Genomic DNA, 13905 nt, shown 5'->3' on the forward strand with positions numbered 1-13905 from the left:
AACAATACAAAAAAAAAAAACACATGTAATGTGAAGAACATGTATTTTAGAACATTAGTCCATCACTTAGAAACATTAGACCAACACAAGTGCTGCTCCAGACCCCTGTCCACATCTACATGATCCCTTTGAACATCATTCCTTACATTAGTACCATTACTTCATGGTACCTAACAAAGCAGGTACACTTACTGTTCACGCAGAGGTGGACCTTACAGACCCTGTAGACCACACTGAACCTGAGATTGTTGACTCACTGTCTTCATTGTAACTGTTGATGTCACTGTCTTGTAATGTGTGCGGAAGTGACCAAAAATAGTCACTTGCCTTATAAAGGGTTAAAGTTGACTAATGACTTTAGAAACATCCACCAGTGATGTGAGAGAAGTTCAGGCCTTAAACCTTTTAAGTGCGACCACTGAGTCTGTTTTTTGTTGATGGGCTGGATGTTAACTTGGTTTCACAGGTCTACTCCACCCAGAGAAGGGTCAGTTGGTGCTGGCAGGAGATCCCAAGCAGCTGGGACCAATCCTTCGATCACCGCTGGCTTTACAGCATGGACTTGGTAAGAACATGCCTCCCTTAGACACCCCACTCTAAAACACACTGTTTTACCTCCTGAGTATGTCGGAGTAAACAAACCCCAGCTGCTGCCTCCAGTTCTGCCTCAGACAGACTATGTGGTAAATAATGTCACGTAGATTTGTGATGATCATATTTTTCAGGCCTTTCTCTGCTGGAGAGACTCATGACTCAAAATGCTTTATATCAGAAAAGTCCAGACTCCGGACACTTTGACACTCGCTTTGTCACCAAACTGCTGCGAAACTACAGGTGCGTCTCTGAACTAGACCTAAAGCAGCTTTGTTTGAGTCATGTCGCTTTGTTCGAAGCCCTTCATCTCTCTTTGTCTCCCTCCTCTCAGATCTCATGCTGCCATCCTGAAAATCCCCAATGAGCTATTTTATGACAATGAACTGCAGGTGTTCGCAGACCCGTTTGAGCGTGAGACGTACTGCAAGTGGGAATACCTTCCCAAAAAGGTACTGCTGGATATTTAGACTATAACTCCAAAATACCATCTCTAGAGCAAGTGCATCATCTTAATGCACAACAAACACTGTGATGAAACTTAAATTCATTTGATTTACCGAGGCACTCATTTTTCAAACAGTATCATTTTATAGTCACATACAATAAGACCACAAATTATTACGGGGAAATTATTTTATTTTGCAATCATGATTATTATTGCAGTATAGCATCACACAATATACATGTTTTTAGCTCACAGCTGATAGGCCATGAGCTACTGTGAAGGTGTTGTGTCCATCGTTGTCTTCATTAGCAATTTCTTCAAACATCCTCTCAGACAAAACTATCCATCGAATTCATTTAAAATTTTATATGCAGCTTCCTTGGGTCAATGACTACAATGTGTTTACAGTTCTGAGATATTTAGGTTTTTGATTTTTTGAATTAAGTTTGCTTTTACTAATGATGATCCACATTTTGATGGCTTATAACATGGCAATGGGTAGAGATATCAATATAGTTAGTATTGAACACTCATAGGAATTCATATGTGGACTTTCACTGAATTTGTTGAGTTCTCCTCCAGTGAAAGTATCACCCACTTTTATTGGGAGACTGATCTCCTGCGTCAAGACCACAGGACTGTAAAGGAGCCTGACAACCGCAAATTCAAGTTGTTATTGATTCTTGATAGAACATGCTGGTTAGATATAGGTCCGTTAGTCCTAATTATTAAACTTGTAAACTAAAATGCACAATTTTTCAGTGTTGTGTTACAAATATACAGTATTAGATAGTAGTTGATTTTGAATGGTTCACATTCAATCAAAATACACATGTCAAACCTCTAAAGATAAAGATAAGAATTAAATTCATTGTGATAATCCACTGATGTGAATTAATTAATTAATTAATTTTTTTACAACCAAGCATGTAAGTATATGATCTAGGGTCACCCAGATGATCTTAGATTTCATTATAGAACAGTAAAATATTATTTAAGTGCCACCTGCCCTTATGAAGGCCCACTCTGTGGCTTCTTTATCAGGATGTTTTCACATTGTCCGGTTGCCATGTGAAATCTCTCTACATCTCTACAAGCAAAATTCTTGTCATCACAGATAATTTGTAACCAGTTAGGATCGAGTGAAACAGGACTTTAATCAGACCAGGAAACATGTTGTGGTTAGAGGTTAAACTGTGAAAATGGCCAATGTTTACATATTCAGAGATTCATGATTCTTCATTGTAACTACTTCTAATGAGGGCACTACCTTTCCTCTAGAATACCATATTGTGTACATTTTTATCAGATATTCCAACATGACTGGAAACAATCTTTAAATACTTTTGGTTGATGTCTGTTCAGAGTCCTCTTCCCTCCATGTGTTGTGTTTTTTGGTCTTATGTCATGACTGCAGTGACTTTCTCATATTGTTTGCCACATAGTCATACACTATATGGACAAAAATATTGGGACATGTTGAATTAAAGTGTTTCTTTTCTAACAGGGGTTTGGGATACAAAACAATGATGACATAATATAGTTTTATATTGGGATACATATAATTGTATTGCATCAGTTAGTTTTGTTTAAATTGCTATCTCTGCTTCTAAAATGCCTCAGAGATGGTTTTTACTCAGTTTCTCCCAATTTTGATTTTGTTTTGTTTTTTTATCCATGACTGTGATTTTAAATGTTCTACTTCTAAATTTCTAAAATATTTTTCATGCGTTGACTGTAAATAATAATTTTCTATCACAACTAACCATCTACTGTCTTCACATCTCACTTAGAAAGAAAACTCTCCCATTAAACTTTAAGGAAATATTAATGTTTATAAACTATATGGACAAAAATCGTGGGACATATCATGGCTACAGCTGTAAGATGTCCTGTTCATGCTGATTTGACATCAATATTAATAATCAATATGATATTTATCACAATATAAAACTATATTATGACATTTGTCATTATTGTTTTTTATTCTAGATCCCTGTTAGAAAAGAAACACCTGAATTCAGCATGTCCCAATACTTTTGTCAAAATACTGTATGACTTAGGCAATTATGATATGAGGCTAACGATATGAAAATATGATAAACAGGTACTTCCTAAAACAGTAAGGAGGCCTAGTAAACTGATTTGGAAAGGCATTCTTATTCTCGAAACAGTCAGATATGAGAGAAAAACCACTATGTAAATAAGTAAGGAGAGGTTAAACATCACTTTAGAAAAGGTGTCCACTGTGAAGGACGTATGTGGATCAAACACAGTGGGTTTTCTTTGGTGAATGGTCCAGATTTAATGCAGGGCAGCACCATTTCACCCTGAACTCACATTACTGACAAGCTCTCCCTGTCACATCACCACAGGGCTTCCCGGTGATTTTCCACGGGGTCATGGGGAAGGACGAGAGAGAGGCCAACAGTCCGTCTTTCTTCAATGTGTCCGAAATCGAAATTCTAATGGATTACCTCAGCAAACTGATTGAGACGCAGGGAAAGAAGGGTCTCCCGAAGCTTTCTGCAAAAGACATCGGCATCATTGCTCCTTACCGGAAACAGGTAAACCCAGACGGGGTTCATTTATGTTTTACAGATGGAACGAAGAGGATATGACTTAAAGGGGTTATATTAGGGTATAATATTACAAACTCTCAACAGCAGTGGGAAGTCTCACACCAGGACTACCAAAACCACCAATGAATCAACGCTATGTATCCACAGACTATCATCCACTTGATAAAGTCTAAAGGTCATTGTTTTATGATATGAAGTTTCTTCTTCAAACTAAAACTCATTTGACAGTTGGTTGAAATAACACTGTCTTATAATCTTCATGTGGCGCATCAGCTGATAGTTCACATCAGGGGTGTCAAACTCATTTTAGTTTACGGGCCAGATTCAGCTAAATTAGATCTGAAGTGGGCCGCACCAGTAAAATAATAACACAAAAAAATATAAATAATGTCAATTCCAAACTTTTCTCAATGGTTTAGAGTGAAAAAAGTTAATTTACATTATGAAAAGGTTTACATCTATAAACTATCCTTTCAAAAGATGTGAATAACATGAACAAACTGAAAAAATAAGTGTAATTTTAACAATATTCTGCCTCAGTTTATCATTTACACATGTACATTATAACTTACAGATCACAGTGGATCTACAAATACACAAAACATTGATTAACAGGTGGAATTTTGTTAAAATTGTACTTTTCTCTTAAGACATTTCAGGTTGTTCACAATTTTTGCAAAATTATACTTTGTTTTAGTGTAAATACATGAAAATATTTACATTTACAAAGAGAAACATTTGAAGTTGTCATTATTTCTATGTTATTATGATAGTATTTTACTGGTCCTGCCCACTTGAGATTGAATTGTTCTAATGTGGAACCTGAACTAAAAGGATTGTTAATATTTAAGTGTAATTTTTGCATTTCACAGATTCATCCCAAGGGCCGGACTGGACCCTTTGGCGGGCCAGATTTGGCCCCCGGGCCGCATGTTTGACACCTGTGGTTTACATCATCATCATTGGCTGTGTTTTTAGAGAGAAAACAGCCACAATAAAACTACAAATCACCTCCGTTGCTGTTTTGACCTACCACTGCTATTGGAAATAGATAAATGTATACATTTTATATTCTATTATACTTTATTTTTTATACCTCTTATTTATTCTTGATTTTTTCCCCCTCTTTTTTCATAACAAGGTGAGAGAGAAACGGCATTTCAGTTCTCTGTATTCCTGTGCATCTAGTGAATTGACCATAAAAAATCTTAGAATAATAACATCACATAATAACTTTATACCTTCATGAGCTTCATAATCAAATTTACCTGTGTGGAAGAAATGCTGCCATTTCAGCATCAAACTCCATTCTTTTCATTTAGATCTTTTTCCAGTGGTGAAAGCAACAACATTGCTTTTGTGCTTCTATCACTTTGTCACATTCTTTGGCTCAAAAAGTTGATTCTTTGCGACTTAGAGACTGACTCCTCAGTGTAAATAGATTCAGTTCATAGCTCCTTTATTCTAAACACTTTACTGATAATTTTAGGTAATTTTTTTTTAAATATTTGAAAGTACAAATGCTATATATAGTTCCTTTAAGTAATCATCAGTACAATGTCAATGCTTTGAACAGGTCGAGAAAATCCAGAAGGCCCTGAAGTCCGTAGCAACATTCAGTCGATGGAGTGATATCAAAGAGCTCAAGGTTAGTAAAACTGATGAAATAATCATTCTACTATTGATTAATTGTAATAAGATGCTCAAAAAGGTGCTCATTTAAAGTTTCTTCTGCATAGACTCAGTACAGTGACGGTTTCTGTTAACCGACAAAGACCCAAACCTCCAAAATCGACCGAAACCATTTACTAATCTAAACTGTTTAGCATCTGTTGATCCACTAATCCAAGGTTCCCAAAGTGGGGTACGCGTACCCCCAGGGGTACTTGGAAGAAGCCCAGGGGGTACTTAAATTTTTTGGGAAAAATACATAAAATAAGTCATCATATACCCAATACAAAATAAATAATGTGAATTAACACTGAAATATAAAACATAATAAATACATTCATGTAATAGTTTTATTGTCAATCGTCTTTTTTAAGCTTTGGTAACATTTTAAGAACATTTCTATTTTATATTATTCAAGATGAGTTTATTTGAGAAGCTAAGTAATTAGTTTTTGCCGATGAAAGGTTCATTTACTAATTAATAATTACTCTTATCAATGAAAGAGGGCACTTTTCAGTTTATATTTTGCACACAAAGTGTACTTTAAAAAATGTGTTTTTATATATATATATATATATATATATATATATATATATATATATATATATGTTACAGTTAAACATATGTTATTTATTTACAAAGTTTTGAAAATATAAACAGACACCTTTGGCACAGGAACAAATTTTGCCAAATTTTTTTCAATCAAGGGTCCAATCAAGCAGTAATACGTGGACACATTTCGTGTTCAGCAGTCTCTGTAATGTAAGCAGAATAACTTATATGCATGTATTATATATATCTGAGTAGGTATTTATAAGCACTTTAACATTATGTGTAACACGATTTGGGGAAATAAAATTTTTAAGTGAAAAATGTCAAATTACAGCCCGGTAACATATGGACTTGAAATGGACATCAATTTCTTAAGCTTAACGCAAACATTTAAAACATGCGGTTCTTGACAGAAATTGAATTCAAGTAGGACAAAACCTTTTAGATATTATGTTCTATTCTGAAAATAAATTTTGGAGTAAAATATTGAAAAGTTTTATTGTTTTATTGACATGAGAATGTGGTAACATGTGGACAGGCTGCCATAGTAACATGCGGATGACTCTTTACCATTGTATGCATCACCCAAAATGTATCAAAAGATCATTACTTTCTGAAAGTTTCACTCAAATATCTGAATTATAAGGAACTTAAAAATTAAAAATTGTTATTTTTGTGGTAACACATAGATAGGGCCTTTTAAGCAACTCACAAATGTTCAAACTCATAAATATTAATAATATTCACAAAATAATGAAAATCTAATACTTGAACTTTAACAACCAACAGATTGAATACATTTTCAAATTTTTTAGATATAATTTTGAGCAACAAATTCGAGCTATGGCTATGGTGTAAGAAGTACAATCGATAAAATCGGTTGTAACTTTTTTCTACAGTTTCATAAAATAGAGATCTTTAGCTAAAAAATGAGCTCACTTGATAAATGATGTGTACAAATTTACTTTTTGATCGGACCCTCAAAAATGCTGAAGCAAGAGTTGGCAGTACTTGGCTAAAAAGTGTATTTAAGGCCCTACTCCACTGTAAAAAGTTTGAGAACCACTGCACTAATCCAATCACTCCATGTAAATAATTGGTGTAAAATGCAGTTTGTCATCTTCTCATGGTCATCTCGTATGACCCATTTGGACGCTCAGAGGCTCCGTAGTGAACGTGGAAACACCACCATCTTCTACAACATTGATTCACCAGTAAAACCCATGGAGTTTAGTTAATGACAGTAGATGGATACACTTGGTTTATATTCAGTTATTGATATCTTTGCTGAAAAAGTAACTTTTTCTTCAGTTTTTGACATAATAACCATCAACTTTAATGAGGTTTTATGAACATCCACATGATCAGTGAATTGAATGTAGGAAAACACCTCATTTACACAGAAAAAACACAAAATACAGAGAATAATATTATAATAACTGGTGGTAAATCATTAAAGAAAGGTTAAATATACAGAAAAAAAATATTTTGAAAGTGCCACAAAAGTAGCACTGGGTCTTTATGGGTTAAACCTGAAGTTTGCTTGAGTTGTGTTTAATTTAATGGTACATTTAGCGTACTTTCTACATTTGGAGATTTTTTTGCTATTTCCTGAACTCTGAACTCTCTCAGGTCGGGTCAGTGGAAGAGTTTCAGGGACAAGAGAGGAAGATCATCATGGTTTCTACCGTCCGCAGTAGCATCAACTACATCAAAATGGACAAGGACTTCAACATCGGCTTCCTGTCTAATGAAAAGGTCTGTTATATTCCCTCCTTAGCTGTACTACTAACTAAACTGAATCCAGGATGACAGGTATGTTACTGTTTCCACCTCTTTCTTCTCCTTTCTCCACTCTACAGAGATTTAACGTAGCCATGACCAGAGCCAGGTCTCTGCTGATCGTTGTGGGAAACCCCGTGATCTTAAAGAAAGATCCCACCTGGGAGAAGTAAGGCCAAGCAGACCATAAGACATGTTCTAGTCGAGCTGCGATCAAAACATCAAACACTAGAGTGAAGTGTATTTGTCATAACGGATGACTGTTGGTGTGCAGGTTCATTAACTACTGTGTGAAGGAGAAGGGCTACACTGGATTTGACTTCAAAGATGTAGAAGGAGAAGATGATATTGTGACAAGACTGGCAACCCTGAAGATCAATGTACACTCTGACAGTAAGTACAACTCAACAAAATCTAATCCAGTGTTTTTCAACCTTGGGGTTGGAACCCTGTGTGGGGTCGCCTGGAATTCAAATGGGATCCCCTGAAAATTCTAGTAATTGATTAAAAACAAAAAACAAAACAAAAAAAACGTACTAATAAAAAATATATGGTGAGTTGACAGAGACAGTCACAATACATAAAAGACATGACAAACTGTGAAGCTGAAACTGAAGCACTGTGGTACTGTTTATCTTTAAAATGTTCGTTGTGGTCGGTTTCAGATGCTGCAGCTGTTTCTTAATTCATAGTTTGAGTTCTTGTTTGTTCAGTATTAAATATCAGCCTTGTAAATACAAGCTGGACTGACTGTACATATCCTGAACAAGGAAAATAAAATTCTCACTTTGTGCAGTAATCTACACCTGGCTTTCCTGCCTCTGTCCATAATAATATATATTATATAGCCCAAACGTCGTCTAAAATTAACGTTTATTTGCAACATAGTATAGTAAATGACTATATGATCAAAACAAATTAATTTTAGCAAACAAAATGTCTCTGTTTTGAATGTCTGAGGTTGCCAGAAATTTGTGATGTTAAAATGGGTCATGAGCCAAAAAAGGTTGGGAACCACTGATCTAATCTAATCTAATCTAATCTAACCTAATATAATATAATATAATATAATATAATATAATATAATATAATATAATATAATATAATATAATATAATATAATATAACTACAGTAGTGGAATACTTACTTTCGGTAAGAATTAATTATCAACAAAAAAAGCACTTGGAGAGCGCAGACCTCCACCAAGGCAGATGAGTCTTCCCCCCCCCCCCCCCGATCACCACCAAAATTTAATCATTTGTTCCTTCTGCCAGCATCAACATTTCCTCAAATTTTCATCCAAATCCATCCATAACTTTTTGAGTTATCTTGCTAACAAACAAACAAACACACAAAGCAAAGTGATCACAATAGCTCCTGGCGGAGGTAAAAATGTCTTGTAGTGAAATCAGTGTATTCAGAACTAGGTGTGGTAAACAGGATTATTACCTCCGCCAAGGAGGTTATGTTTTTGCCAGGGTTTGTTTGTTTGTCTGTCTGTTTGTTTGTCTGTCCGTTAGTGTGCAACATAACTCAAAAAGTTATAGACAGATTTGGATGAAATTTTCAGGGTTTGTTGGAAATGGTGATCGGGGGGTGGGGGGGCCCACGGGGGGGGGGTGCAGACCAGAAAATTTCATCAAAATCTGTCCATAACTTTTTGAGTTATGTTGCACACTAACGGACAGACAGACAGACAGACAGACAAACAAACCCTGGCAAAAACATAACCTCCTTGGCGTGGGGGGGCCCACGGGGGGGGGGGGGGGGGGGGGCACTGATCAGCCTTGGCGGAGGTCTGCGCTCTCTGAGTGCTTCTAGATATGTATGTCATATGCTGTAAAACAGTTTTGAGTGGAAGAACACCACGTGGTGAAAAACAGTAAACCAAAGTTCAAGCTTCATATGTTTATATTTTCATTGAAACGTACCAATATATTTTTTGGACGTGGCATTGGCTGATATTTGCTGGTATCTGCACATAAGATGCTGTTTCACTAACATCGGCAGCAAATAGTCAGATGTTCTTACCTCATTCTTATTACACATCCTTTCTCTAACTGTTTACACAATATACTGTTTATCTAATGTTCTTTTTTTATCAATACACCAAGAAGAAAAAAGACAGAAGAAAACAAAACTAATAAATAAAATATTTCTGGCTTTACGCATTGCCATTAAGCTGCTTCTCTTCATCTTTATATGTTTTTAAAAGTTGTATTTTATATATTCTTATAAACTGCCTTATCTTTTTACATTTCTTTAATTCATCTGTTAGGCTGCTCTGTAATTGTATCCCCTGTGATTAAAGCACACATATATTTTCAAATTCTTCTGACACACAATTTTAAATTCAATGATATCTCCCTTCTCTCTCTGAAAATAATTGTTAACCCCACAAACGTAATAAACCGCAAACATAATAAAAATTTGCAGCTTTTAACATAATAATCCCACAAATGTAATTACTTTCCCACAAACGTAATACCTCATTTTCCCACATGCTCTTACCCTCTCCATTGTTATCATAATCCTATCCAGATATTTTATTTACATGGTTCAAATATAGGCTTCTCTTATTCTTAATGAGAATAAATAATACGCAGTTCGTCTGAAGCTTTTATAATAAAACCTTTACAACATTTTTGCCCATTCTGTTTTGTTCTTCCACTTGTATTTGTAATTAAACACCTGTTTATCTGGAATTAGTCCCATGTGGTGTAACTGCAACATATGATCATTCTAAAAAGACAAGTATCCAGAGGACAAGAAAAAAATGGGAAGAAAAAGAAAGATAAAAGAATATTCATGCATGCATTACTTAAATGTATGTGATTTACTAGTTTATTATGTTTGTGGGAAGTTGTTACAATTTTGGAAACAGAAGATTTTTACCGTCCCACAAACGTAATAAATCCCCACAAAAGTAATAATTATTAAGTTTGTGGGAAATGAGGTATTAAATTTGTGGTAGGCAACTGTTATTATGTTTACGGGATTATTACGTTAAAAGCTGCAAATTTTTATTATATTTGTGTTTTATTATGTTTGTGGGGTTAACAATTTCTTCATTTTGTTCAGAAGTAGCTTATTTTTTGCTTTGAATATTATGTGCAGTGTTTTAACCTCCTAAGACCCAGCTATGGGTTTTCTGTCCACATTTGTGGACAAGAGTTTCGCAACTTTATACAAAAAAAAAGAAAAGAAAACTGTCCACCACAAAGGACATTCCATAAAAAGTTTAAAAACTACATCTGAAAAAACTGTTGCATCATGATGTTTCCAATATAGGCACTTATTTAATAAAAAACAAAGAAAGCTGGTACTTTGCTGACATTTCCTGGGTCTTAGGAGGTGAAACTCAATCAAAGCTTTTAATTTTAAGGAGAGTTCATTTGTGTGGTCTCTATATCATTTGTTATTTATTCATCTGATGGCCCTTTGATTTGTATTTATTTCCCCACACTTCTACACAGTACGAAAAATATAACGTATAATATACAATATATAGTGATTTCTGATTGAAGATAATGATAATGTGATGATAATGAAGGGCTGAAAGACTTTAAAACAGTAACTAATAATATATTTATAATGGATATTTCTTTGTTAAGGGGATAAAGAACAATAAAAACAAACTGACAGAAAGTTACGTTGGTATTGGCATCAGTTATCAGCCAAAAGGTCATTTTATATCATATCAATATAAATACTGGACAAGAATTTTACAATTACTGCATCTCTAATATTTATGTGTCCTGTGGCTGAAAAATAAAAGTTGAGACCTCTCCTTTAACTTAAAAAACAAAAAATTAAGACTATAAAGTTTATCAGTCCTCCAGTAATCCAGTATCAAAGCCACTTATCTCTATCAGCAGGACTGTGAACAGTGCAATACGGCTAAAATTTGCTTAGAGGTCTTATTTATGTCTTTGTGCATAAGAAATCAATATAAGTGAATCCCCAAAGGAACTTTGTGTTGGTAAATGCAAGTTATGCAAATTTACAGGATTTCAGTTCTTTTGCAACATGTTGATGGTCATATGAACTATGTTTTCAGGTCAAAAATGTCCAATTTCATCACAATTAATGCTATATTTTCATGTCACAAATGGCCAAGTTATATTTTAACTGAATTTACCTAAAAAACAAATATTCTATTCTTTTAGATTCCCCAATTTTTCTTACAACATACTTCATATCACGTTTTATTTTTACAGGTTGTAATATGGAGTATGGTGCTGATCCATCCTGCTTATGTTACACCAATACATACATTAAGAATGTCACACGTCACTTTTTAAATCAACAGTTTTCTAATAATAAGCATTTTTATAAAGAAATAACAATTCTATATTGTTATTTACTCTTGAGTATGATGATAAACTATACAATAAATAATTCTGATACTAGTTTTTGCACAGGGATCATTTGTGGAAACGGTGACATGGCTGTAGAGCATCAGTATGATGGGATCTGTAACAACCATGTCACATCCATCCACTGCCACATTTTGTGTTTTTGTTAAGCTGTTATTGTTTTAGATCCACAATACTAACATTTATGAATAAGAGGATAATTAGCAATAGTAAGTATATAAGTTTATTACTAATAAAGTACTGGTACTGACCAGATCATCATGGGTAATGTCACGTCCGTCCACCAGCAAAAGTTTTCACATACACGTGCTATTCAAAATCCAATATTTCTGAAAATAGAGCTTCCACTGTCAAATAATATCAGTAGTCTGTGCACAAATGTATTGGCATTATTTCAGCACAGTTCTATGCATTTCTTACAACTTTTTTTTTTTTTTTGACAAAAATGGCCACTCATTTGACCCCCTAAGTAAATTTTAGACGAATACAACAATAAATTCAACACAACAGGTCATGTTTTAGCCGTAGTTTAAGTTTTGATTGTCCCCTCATTGAAACCTGATTAAGACTCATATGTAATTCTCAGAGCAGCTTATGAAAGTATCTAAACTGTGTCTTTGTGCGTTCGTCGTAGGTGCTGTTGGAGAGGAGAGCGCCCTTCAGCAGCATGTCGACCCAGAATGGAAAAATGAGCAGTAGTCTGTCCTCCAGTCAACACAGCACAACTATTTACTGTGACATCTTCAGAATATTATCACATTTAAGTACACAAATATCTATAGAAAGTATATTTTACCATTTGTGCATTAATGGTAAAAAACAGGCATCTAAGGTTTTAAAAAAAATCCTCTTTATTAACCTTTTTAAGAGCATTTAGCATATTTTAGGCAAAATAACCACTTGTGATTTTGACAGCACAACTCAAATGAACCAGTTTTATTTACCTTTTTACTTTGTTTCTTCAATGTCTTTCTTAAGAATGCACAGCAACTGATTTACAGTTAGAAACTAAAGCACAGTATTCTCTTTATTCTCAGGAACTCATCACTCTTTGTCTTGCTGCTCTTTTTAAGTTTCTCTTTTTAACTCATTTATTCTTTTTTCTGAGAACATTTGAAGTTGGTGAAATAAATCCTCAGATTTTGCAACACATCGTGCTGCCCCGTGTCATGAATGACCCCTCCTTTAACGGCCTCGTCGGTAACAAAAGAAGGGACAGTTAAAGCCGGTCACTTGTCTCAAAAATAGTTTATTAACAATGTTCATGTTCACATCAGATCAAACATTTACTACAACACTTTCCTGTTTACAAAGCATTATTACAATGAGCTTTTATAGAAATCTGGATCCTTTATCATTTCAAATACTTCCAGAGAAAGAAAGAAAGAAAAGTTACACAACGCTAAGCAGAAGCTAATCTCAAAGATGTGTGTGTCGGTGTGTAAAAAGGCCCACGGTACATGCATCGACATCCACAACAAGTTTAGATGTAGTGTGTTATACATGTGTGCATACACGGAACAGCAGTATAGTACATGCTCTTTGTGATATGTTCAACATTTGACCCTCTGCAGCTCTAATTTCTAAGAATCCCTTCCCGCAACAGCTATGAAACACATCATTAATGTCTGTGCATTGATCAGTAAAACCTTAACCCTTTCATGCATGGTGGTTACTACAGTGGACAGTTATTCTACAGCTGTTCTGTTGTATATTCATGGGTTTTCAATCACAAATTTCAATCACATTGTTTTTTTTCATGTCCTAAAAGGAATAAAAACTCAGGAAAAAAATCTTGACCAAGGTTCCCATAATTCATACATCAAAGGGTTAAAATGCAATAACAGAAAGTGATATACCGTGTGAAAACTATGAAATAAAAAAAATTAATGCAGCTAAT

The 13905-nt window shown here is 34.6% G+C and overlaps 1 protein-coding gene across 1 annotated transcript in view; it reads left to right on the top strand.

Moving 5' to 3' along the window:
• Positions 1 to 13155, top strand: part of mov10a (Mov10 RNA helicase a) — a 37958-nt gene extending 24803 nt beyond the window's left edge. Inside the window, exons 14-22 of the mRNA XM_030133708.1 lie at positions 467 to 565; positions 726 to 834; positions 926 to 1043; positions 3415 to 3606; positions 5198 to 5269; positions 7477 to 7602; positions 7707 to 7795; positions 7901 to 8019; positions 12640 to 13155. Coding sequence (XP_029989568.1) covers positions 467 to 565; positions 726 to 834; positions 926 to 1043; positions 3415 to 3606; positions 5198 to 5269; positions 7477 to 7602; positions 7707 to 7795; positions 7901 to 8019; positions 12640 to 12704 — 989 coding nt within the window. The 3' untranslated portion in view covers positions 12705 to 13155. The remainder of the gene's footprint in view (positions 1 to 466; positions 566 to 725; positions 835 to 925; positions 1044 to 3414; positions 3607 to 5197; positions 5270 to 7476; positions 7603 to 7706; positions 7796 to 7900; positions 8020 to 12639) is intronic.
• Positions 13156 to 13905: the final 750 nt, after the last annotated feature.

The sequence above is a fragment of the Sphaeramia orbicularis genome, chromosome 5 (genome assembly GCF_902148855.1).
Source record: "Sphaeramia orbicularis chromosome 5, fSphaOr1.1, whole genome shotgun sequence".
NCBI classification, from domain to species: domain Eukaryota; kingdom Metazoa; phylum Chordata; class Actinopteri; order Kurtiformes; family Apogonidae; genus Sphaeramia; species Sphaeramia orbicularis.